The sequence below is a fragment of the Colius striatus genome, chromosome 16 (assembly GCF_028858725.1).
Source record: "Colius striatus isolate bColStr4 chromosome 16, bColStr4.1.hap1, whole genome shotgun sequence".
Taxonomy (NCBI): domain Eukaryota; kingdom Metazoa; phylum Chordata; class Aves; order Coliiformes; family Coliidae; genus Colius; species Colius striatus.
Window position 1 is genome coordinate 13,952,039 of NC_084774.1, and position 10,177 is coordinate 13,962,215.

The 10,177-nt window shown below is 43.6% G+C and overlaps 1 protein-coding gene across 1 annotated transcript; it reads left to right on the plus strand.

The window, feature by feature from the left end:
• The first annotated feature begins 3,055 nt into the window (after nucleotides 1-3,055).
• CBLN4 (cerebellin 4 precursor) lies at nucleotides 3,056-8,052 on the plus strand. Its single transcript, XM_062009183.1, has 3 exons — nucleotides 3,056-3,331; nucleotides 4,895-5,011; nucleotides 7,824-8,052. Exons 1-3 carry the CDS (start codon nucleotides 3,056-3,058, stop codon nucleotides 8,019-8,021), a joined length of 591 nt encoding a protein of 196 aa, XP_061865167.1. The 3' UTR covers nucleotides 8,022-8,052.
• The last annotated feature ends 2,125 nt before the right edge of the window (nucleotides 8,053-10,177 follow it).

Here is a 10,177-nt window from a genome sequence, read left to right on the forward strand (position 1 = left end):
CAGAGCTCTGAAATTAAGTAACTGTGTTCACAAATGGCTGTAATTAGTTAGCTGCATATTTACTTCTTAACTTGTTCACACAGCTCAAGTAACCTGACTAGGAACAACTTGGGGAGAAAAGCACAGAGGGAGAAATGCTTCTCATCTTTGCACTTCTGCGTGTGCTCTGAGCAGAACAGGTCCTTAGATATTTGAGGAAGAGAAGCAGAATGGGGAAATGGTGTTGCCAGGCCAGACTTTGCAGGTGCCTGCACCTGCAGGCAAAGAAGCAGAAAAGTCAGCTTTTCAAAACTGATCCAGCTTGTTCCTTGTCTCCCTGATCTGTTGGGGTTTTGATGCTACTTCTCTTTTTCCAGTTTATTCGCCTGAGTCCTGGCTATTTGCTTGGTGTTCCATTTTTCCCCCCGCTATAAAGACACCTGATGTCATTGCCTACAAGAAAAAAAGTAAATGGAACCAACTTGCCTGGAATTATTGTAAAGTCTTTAATCTTTGAGAAATGACTGATCTTTCAAAATCATCAGCAGTTTCAAATTTCAATCTCAATTTATGTACATGTCATAAATATATTTACTGTTATTTGTGCAGTGTTAAAAGGCTACTCAGCAGCATGAAGCACAGAGGAGCTTTAAGCATGAGATGATGAAATAGTGTGGAATTACTTGTAGATTTGTATTTATTTACAAAATACTGTGGCACAAAAATCTTTTCCTGTTTTCATACAGCTTTGTTTTGCAAGAGTCCTCCAGACAGGTATTCCTATGCCTTGGCAGAATCTTTTAATCTGCAGATCCAATTTCTACAAAAAGGACAAAGTTGTGCTGCAAGCATTTGCTTTATTTCTTGCTTCTTTTCTTTGTTTACAGCAAGTGGTACTTCTCAGCTTGGCTCTCCTGCCTGTTTCTCTTGGTACTACTGAATAAGAGGATATTGATGCATTCCTAGAAAACAGTAACATTTATTTTTACCTCTTGTCTGGACAATGGGATTCCTTAAAATTTGAGTTTGGCTTTCTGAATTTTAGAGAATATTGTATTTGTTGATAGCTAAGAGGACTTTTGTCTGCTTTCTGGCTTCTCAAAGGCCTTGCTGAGTTCTGCAGAATGAATGCCTCACCCTCAGTTCAGACATCAACCAACAAAGAGTCCCAGCTTACATTTGCCTGCAGAAAGCCTTGGTGTTCAGTAGAAAGTGGGGTTTGGTGCTTTTTTGTTACTCTTCTTGGTTTTGCATTGCTTCTTTAATTTCTTTTGTCTGTTAGTGTCCAGATTTATGGGCAGCATGTGTTAGCACAGGGAGCTGAGGTGCTGGGTAAGCTGTCTGTATCCTCTTCCTCAGGCAGCACGATATTCTGGCATTCACAGATCAGCACCTTTCCCAGCTGGGTTTGAAAGGTAGAAATGCTGCACCCAGATAGAGATGCCCAAAGGCAAGTAATGAATGAAAGCTGCTGGTAGTTAATGGCTGACATAGGACATTTGTTGCAAAGCTGTTATAGGCACAAAAATGTGTTCTGTTCAAGGGCATCTATCTAAAAATCATATGCTCAATTTCTTACAAACTGTGGGCATTTTGTTGCTGATTCGGCTAGAAATTGGTTTGGCCAATTCTGCTTCTGGGAGCACTGCATCATTTCTGCCAGTCACTGAAGAGGGATTAGGTTTCACCACGAGATGGTTTCAAATGGGACCAGGTGAAGTAGGAAAGATCTTCTCTAGAGACCATCAACAGCACCAAGCTAGTCATGTTTTTAATAATCTTGAAATATTTCTTTAACTGGACGTGTTCCAGAGTGACCTGATCTCTGTTTAAACAGAGAGGGTTGGACTAGATGATCTTTAGAGGTTCCTTCCAACCCCTATCATTCTGTGTGATTCTGTGCAATATGTCGGAGTGCTTATCTAAGGTACCTGCTCAGTCTTCCAGCACACATCAGAAAAAGAAACTAATGCTGGACAGAGGTGTCTGACCAACATATTACCAGAAGCTGCCGTTTGCAGCACCATGGGGTGGTACCTGGCGACATTAATCCTCAAAGGGCAGTGAGTAAAATCCTACCAGTGATCTGTGTGAGCGATTGGCTTTGAGGATGGCTGCTTTCCTCCTGGCAGCATATCAGGGAATCAACGGCACCCTGCAGAGGGTTGGGGTGTCACGCCCAAATGCCAGCCACAAATACATGCACATGAGGTCTGTGCCCTGGGAGACTCCTCCAGCTTTAGATGCTGCCTTTCAACTAGCCTGCAGTTCTTTCGCCCTCCTCCTTTTGAAAACTGGGGACATTGCAAGATTTTGTAGCTTTCCCTTTGGCTTTGTAGCTGCTTAGAAAGTTGCCTGGGAAGACAAGTGTGTATATCTACGTAGGGGGCAATTCCAAGAGGAGAGTCTCTTGTATCTGCCGAGTTAGCTGAGAGCTGGGCAGGTTTGTTATGACATAACTCTTTGGAGGAAGGTTGTGGCGGGGGGAGGGGGAGAGGGAGAGTAAAGTGTGCTGCACCCCGGCAGCGATATCAGACACAGGATCTGGCAGCTTTAGGGTAAGGTACCACCTCTCTACTCCACCACTCAGAGCATCCTGGATCTCCAGCTCGAAGGGGAGAGAGTCAGCAGCGGCGATCATGGCAACGTCAAATGGTTTTATTTCTTCATGACCTCTCTCTTCTCCTCTCCCTCATCAATAATTCACCGGAGGGCTTTTTTTCCCCCCACCCCACCCCCCTCCGTCTCACTCTCTTTTTTGATGTGGAGAGAGGGGAGAAAAGGGGGCTCCGGAAAGTGTTTATTTTGTTCCGCAGCTTTTTGTGGCGTGTTTTAAAGAGCTCGCGAAAGGACTCGGAGAAGGAAAGAAAGGAAGGAAGGAACAAAGTGGTGGCGGGAGGGGGAGAGGAGGAGAAGAGAAGGAGAGGAAAAAAGAGGCAGAGGGAAGAAGCTGGAGGAAAGAAGACTTTGAGCGCGGCGTTGCCGGGAGGCGCGGGTGTGCGTGTGCGGCGGAGCGGCTGCCGCGGCTGCCGGCGCTGCCTCCCGCTGCTGCGGTGGCCGGAGCGGGGCGCGGACCATGGGCTGGCGGCTGCTGCCCGCCGTCCTGCTGGCCCTGGCGCTGGGCGGCCCCGCGGCGCGGGCGCAGAACGACACGGAGCCCATCGTCCTGGAGGGCAAGTGCCTGGTGGTCTGCGACTCCAACCCAGCCACCGACGCCAAGGGCTCGTCATCGTCCCCGCTGGGCATCTCCGTGCGGGCGGCCAACTCCAAGGTCGCTTTCTCGGCCGTGAGGAGCACCAACCACGAGCCCTCCGAGATGAGCAACAAGACGCGCATCATCTACTTCGACCAGGTAAGTGGCGGCCGGTGGGGCCGGGGCGGGGGCTCCCCGCGGGGCTGAGGTGCCCGTGCCCTCCCCGCTCCTCGCCGGGACTCGATCAACAGGTGCCGCCGCCTCTCGCCGCCCCCCGCACCCCCGCTTCGCCCGCTTCCTTAATTCCGGCAAAAAGTTGAGGTGCGGGGGGCGGCTGCCTGCGGGGAGCCCCCGCACCCCAAAGCCGAAGAAACGGCGGGGCCGGTCGGCAGGTGGGGGCGCGGGAAAACCGGGGCGGCCGCCCCCGCGGAGGCGCGTCACGCCCGGGGAGTTCCGCACCGGCCCCCGAGGATGAGCGGCCGCCAGCTCCGGCGCCTCCGCACAGCACCGCGGGGTCCGCGGGCTCCGGCCCCTCCGCACAGCACCGCGATGGAGGGGTCCGAGTAAGTTATGAGGCTGTGCGAGCACCTCAGAGGCAGCTCTCGGTGAGCACCGGGAGAGGACGTGGCCTCGGGAGGCTTGAGGAGATGGTCGTCTCAGGTGCGTGGAGCCTACGCGGATTTTTAGACGGCTTATGAAGCTTTTGAAGGGAAAACGAAGAACAATTTTTAAGGAAAAAGCTCCCACATTTAACTTTTCTGTAACAATCACAGGCTCGTAGCACAGCCCCTCTCATCCTAATCACCAGTGTTAACTTACAGATGTCAGCACATTCCGTGTACCAGCCCTTGTCCTAGGGCAGGTCCAAAGTAATTGAGACTGATGGTTATTTTGCCTCTCATATCATAATGAGCAGCCAGTTGTCGTGACATCTGAAGCCAGATATGTCATGTAGCTTAATGCTAGTAGTCTTAATTATCCTGAGTTTGTGGAAATTCCTTGTGGCTTTCTAGGGCTCTGTCTGGCATAAAGGAGCCTGAAAAGATCAATTAAAAATGAAACATAACCAAGCAGAAAGAAAGAAAAACGTAGTCATTAAAGAAGATACTTAGCATATGGATGATGCACTCATTTAATATGTTCCCCCCTGTTACTTGTCTGTGTTTAATCAAACCCAAATTATTATCAGTACTTGCAAAAACAGATAAAGCAGCAAAGGCTCACAGCCAGTTTGTGCTCAGATACGCTCAATTATATGTATAACTCAGTCAGACTACAAACTGGGGAATGAATTCTGTCATCCACATCCTTCCTCACAGCTTCGTACCTTCAGGCAAACAGCATTGACTTGACCACTGCCTTTTAGCCCAAAGCAGTATGCCACTCCCTGGATTAGTGTTCTGATGTCCGTTTTGGGAATGATGAACAAAAATTCTTAATCTCCTCTCAACATATACAGAAGAAAGGTCTTGAAGGTATGATATAGTACCAAAGCAAGAAATGTTTTCCACCCTGGTTTTATATTTGTAGTAAAGTTGTACTATAAATAGAACAAAATATCCATCTCTATGATTAATATTCAACTTAATTAAGAGAGCAATGACTCAAACAGCATAGATGTAGATTTCCAGGGGTGAATGGTTTCTGAAGTTAATAGTCTCTATTTTTTTATTTATCATCAAATAACTGTACTAATTCCCATGCTATGTTTTTTGTTTGTAGATCCTAGTAAATGTGGGCAATTTTTTCACGTTGGAGTCTGTCTTTGTAGCACCAAGAAAAGGAATTTACAGTTTCAGTTTTCACGTAATTAAAGTCTATCAGAGTCAAACAATTCAGGTACGTTGGTCAAGCATGGTTTTAAAATCTTTTACTTAAATTGTTTATCTAGAATAGGAACTTGACTGAACACAAGAGTATTTAACATGCTTTGAAGGAAAAAATAGCTCTGTTTAAAGCAACCTGTGGTGTAGAGCTTCTAGCAGTAGAGTGACTAGGTTTAAACTGAACAGCTGTAACCAGGCAGGATCCTCACCTCAGATAAATTGCCATAGCTTCAATTCTGTACTGTAAAAACTACATATCTGGGGTGAGAGGAAATATTAAGTGGAATGAATCATCCAAGTGTAAAACAGAGCTCTAGATTTCACTTAATGCATAAATGCTATTGAAGAGTTGTATTTTGCCAGAGGTTAAACTCCTTGTCTGGAACACATGAATTGTGGGACTATGTACTCGACTTGATTGTTTTTGTAACATTTGGTGACCTGGCTGACAGCTCATGATGCCAGGTATCTGTTTATGACATCAGCCTGCTGTGAACCAAGGTTAGTTAAGGTGGCATACTTGTTCTGTACCACACTGAAGCGTTACATCCCTGTAGGGTTGTCTTCCAGGGAACCTTTTTAGCAATTGAAACCATATAATATGTAAAAGATGTGTCATATATTAAACCAAAAAGGAGCAATTCTGCACTTTCTTCTGTAGCTTAATAGCAGCTGAACTACCTAATTAAATACAAGTATATACTAGCTTCGAGGAAAAGCCTCTGAATTCCTGAACATCCACTTCCTAAGCCAACTGTAAATACCTTAAAGTACATTCCTTAATTTTCATGCCAGGTCTTGCAGTTTCTGTGACATATTGGCTTTCTAGATCTGGAATGACATCTGTGGCTGTGCTTTTTCCCCACCCATGAGACCACCAGACTCATCAAAGTATCTGATGTTTTTCCTCCAATCTGTCTTGCTCCTGAGCGTGGTTTTTAGTGTACAAGGCTGAGATGAAAAGGATTTCTGCAGGAGGAGAGATCAACCATTTCTTTGTGGCAGCTCTGGCTTTGGGTTGCCAGCAAAGCTCCTGAGAAAAGTGTTAGTGGTAGAGATGGCAGAGAAAGCTGATGTGAGACACAGCCACAGCCCTGCTGAAATTTGCCTTCAGTTTACAATATGAAATCATGGTTCCATTCAGGTCAATGACAAAAGTCTTCAAGGCAATATTGACCTCATGAAAATCTCTGTAATGAGCTTATAGGTTATTTAATATGCTCAAACTTTGTTCCTTTCACCCTCTCAAATACTAAAGGTTGAAATGGCCTAGAATAACTATATGTCAGCCAGGATTTAAAATACGTATTGCCCAGAAAGATGCTCAGGCTTGGATTTTGGAAGTCCAGTGCAACCTTTGGAGTTTCACATACCAGGCACTCAAACCTAGTAGTTTGGGGCTCATAACAGGGAATGTTGGGACGTGTGACATGGCCTGAAGTCTTTCATAGATCAAGAGTTTCTAAAGTGATGGATAGGTTTGGTTGGCTCTCTTTTGGCCTAGTTAATGTGAGACTGTCTGGAGCAAACCTGTGATTTGTCTTCTGCTGTAATGAAAATAGCTGTAAGATGATCTGCAGGGGAACCTAGAGATAGGATACAGAGGGAATGAGAGAAACCAAAACCAAGCAATGAGTGAACCCTTGATGGTCATTTTTTGCATGTGTGATAACTAGGAAGGAGGACCAAAAGCCATTGCAGTGGACCAAACCAGCTTGAGTCACAGCCACGTGCAGACTTAAACACCACTAAATCACCTGAAGGCTTCCTACATAAGGGATATTACTATGCCCCTGGAACATCTGTTAGTGCCATTAAATATCATTAAACTCAAATTGGTTCCCTGGGGACATCTAATTAAGAGGATTTCCCAGATAGGAAAATCCCAAACCAGGGCCAGATTCTGCTGCCCTGTCTTGTGCTGAGCACTAATTTATTCTGTGGCAACTCCCGTTAAAATTAATGGGAGAATATGCTAAGCCAGCATACTCAATATGAATAAGCATTTCATAATTCACCCCTCTGTGACTGCATTAAAGCTGCTTAAAAAGAAAAAGCAGAAGAAAGCTAATAGTTTGCTATTATGAAAATGAAAAATGGGGAAATGAAAAATGCCTGGATCTGTCCATTCCCCAAGCCCCTGCCCATCTTTGTTTACAGAGTGTCTGTGTGATGTTGCTTTCACAGCAGAGGCTGTGCTCACTTTCAGAAGTGTTTTACAGAAAAATGGATTCAGCACTAAAACACAGTGCAGTGTCTCAGAAAGCTGAAAGTCTCTAGTTCTAGTCTTTAAAGCCAGCCACTGTCAGTAATGGAAGGGATGTATATTTTGCTCTTGATGGAGTGAGTTGCCAGCCTGCTGCCTTACCTTTGACATCTCATTAGGCACCTGTACCACATCTCTGGGTGCCCACGTTTCTTGAAAATGTCTTTTTTTTTTTGCTAGTGTGAGTTTAAGTAACCCTTGAAGTAGGAAAAGTGAAACAAACTGAGGTGATAGGTCAAGGTTCCATTCTACCAGAGAGTTACAATTAATGTTTCCAAGCAACAGATGAAAGCAACTTCTCCTTGCCACTGACCAAGCCTGGGCTGTGGCAGTCTGTGAGCAGTGTCTGACCGACCCCACTCAGCTGCAGGTCAGGCCCATGAATCATGGATGTGCTTGTACATGCCAAAGAAATGTAATTATTTGTTTCAAACAAAGGAAAAAAAACGCAGCGAAGTTGGGACCTTGGCAGACCTCTCAGATTGTAGTTAGTGTTCAGTGGTGGTTCTTGATGTTTTTCTGTTAATTAGAGCTTTTCAGTGTTTTTTTTTCCTTGTAGGTTAATTTGATGCTGAATGGAAAGCCAGTCATTTCTGCTTTTGCTGGGGACAAGGATGTCACACGTGAAGCTGCCACTAATGGAGTCCTACTCTATCTAGAGAAGGAGGATAAGGTTTACCTGAAGTTGGAGAAAGGTAATCTGGTCGGTGGATGGCAGTATTCTACGTTTTCTGGCTTTCTGGTCTTTCCTCTGTAAAGTCAATTTTCCTGTGACATTCATCCAGGTGTGGACTCATCATTGCCTCTGTTACATGAAGATCATTTTATCATCATGGGAGTGATGTTTCTTATTGGTTTTTCATGGGTGAATATGGATTCTCTTTATGGATTTTGGCCCCATCTGAACTTCTCAGAAGTTTCACAGAATTCTGTGTGTTTAAATACAATATATTTGGATTGAACTAAAGCAGACAATAAATATCTATGCTTAATGTTACAATTTAAAGCTGCCTGCAAGATTTATTCAGATTTCATTTACTGGACTTACTGGATTCATGGGAGAAGTGGATTTTCCTTACAAAAAGACTGGCAACCAGGTCTATAATTTAGGAGAGTTTTGAGTTCAGACTTCAATCAAGAGTTAGTGTGTTGCTGCCAAAGAACTGTATATTGATATATTGGTCATATATGTTTTTGTCATTGGGACTTAATTGACATGATCTATTCCATTGTCTTGAGAAAGGTAATTATTATTGATAAGTGGTTGACTTCAATTCTCCTCTGCGTGTAGTGTGTTGGATGGTTCACCCATATATTTATGCTCTGTCACCAATCACAGTTGAGTCTAGCCTACATAAAGCTAAGAGGTTCTGGTTGTGTTCTAGCTGGATGTGTAAGGTATTCCTTTTTTCCACATGCTGGTTTCTGAAATGAAGAGCAGATTATAACCATTCAAAAAAATATTCTCACCAGGGTTAAAGGTGATCATTCAGGCACAACTTTGCAAAACAGCTTTGCCCTGCAGGAAATCTCACACTTGTTCTTCAATTTTAATTAACATGATTGATAATAACTGCTTTATTAAAACCCTAAGGGATTCCTTCCTTAGACACAACCACTTTATTAGCCGGAGATGAGATCCCCTTGTTTGTAATTATGTCTATTTTTCAAACCTTCTGTTAAAAGTATCATCTGGTTTTGCCTTAACTCCACAACTGTATATAATTTTAGATCATCTGTTTAACAAATATTAAATCCAAATAGCTGGTACCTGACTTGGTGCAATATCTTCTCAGCTTTTTGTACAGGTCATATGAATTCATAAACTTATTTATTATACCATTGTTACATAATAAAGATTAATCTATGTTAGCCGAATTTTTGACCTTTGGCTTTTGGAAGTCACTTCATGCTATTTTTTTATTGGATATAATTATTATATGCAAAGTGTAAGCTTTTGGGATTCACAGGATCTGTCTTGGGAGGCAGGCAAACTGTCATAATTTAGTCTGACAGAATCCTAGAGGTAATCAGAATGATCTAGAAATAACCTATGCATTTTATTTAGAAAAACAAAAGAAATGTAGGCAGAAATCCCAGCTTCACTGAAGTTACTGTTAAGAATCACATTGATTCCAAAGCATTTTGGGTGAGACCTGTGATTTAGGTTTTTCTGTCATCGTTACTCGGTGCCGTCAAGTGGAGTGTCAATTAAAAGCGATTTTCACACGAACTGCTAGTGAAACCTGCATCCCTCATGCCCAAAACGTGCACTGAATTTGGTGGGTATTTGTGCCTTGCATGTCATGAAGGATATGGTTCTGAATTAAAAAATACTATGTACTTGACAATGTTTCTGGATGAAAGCATATCCAGCAATCTGGGATCTTCTCTGTAAGCCAGTTTAGGCTTGGGTTTGCTGCTTTAGGTGGCTTGTTTCCAATTTCCTCACTTGTTGGCCAGGTGCAGTGTAGCATATTGCTGTAGCTGCTGTAAATGGATATTTCACTGTTTTAAAGTCTAAAGCATGGCTGGTTGATGCTCCTGATAAAAATATCAAAGAATCAGTAACCCAGAAGTGTTCCCCAATTCTCTATTTCTCTGGACCCAACAGAGAGGATGGGTTTCTTTTTGAATTTCAGGGGGATAGATGGGTACATTTGCACCTCTATGCAATAAGTCAGATGATGATGTCATTTGTTAGACACAGTATCATTTTTGTACAGAGCACTGTACAGGTACTGTACAGTTTGGGAGGAAGCAGAAAGACACAACGAGAAACTGAATGATTTATATTGCTGAATAATATGAAAAAGTTTCCCACTGTGCCTGATAAAAATTTATTTCCCCTGAACCCTCCAAATGTGTGTGTATATAAATACACATGTACCCCTAAGCCCCCTTGAGTACAGA

What these genes read in the sequence shown, in the direction of transcription:
- CBLN4 (XM_062009183.1), top strand. Translation starts at nt 3,056, where the DNA reads ATGGGCTGGCGGCTGCTGCCCGCCGTCCTGCTGGCCCTGGCGCTGGGC. An exon ending in GCATCATCTACTTCGACCAG is followed by an intron (nt 3,332 to 4,894) that starts GTAAGTGGCGGC and finishes TTTTGTTTGTAG; the next exon opens with ATCCTAGTAAATGTGGGCAA. An exon ending in ATCAGAGTCAAACAATTCAG is followed by an intron (nt 5,012 to 7,823) that starts GTACGTTGGTCA and finishes TTTTCCTTGTAG; the next exon opens with GTTAATTTGATGCTGAATGG.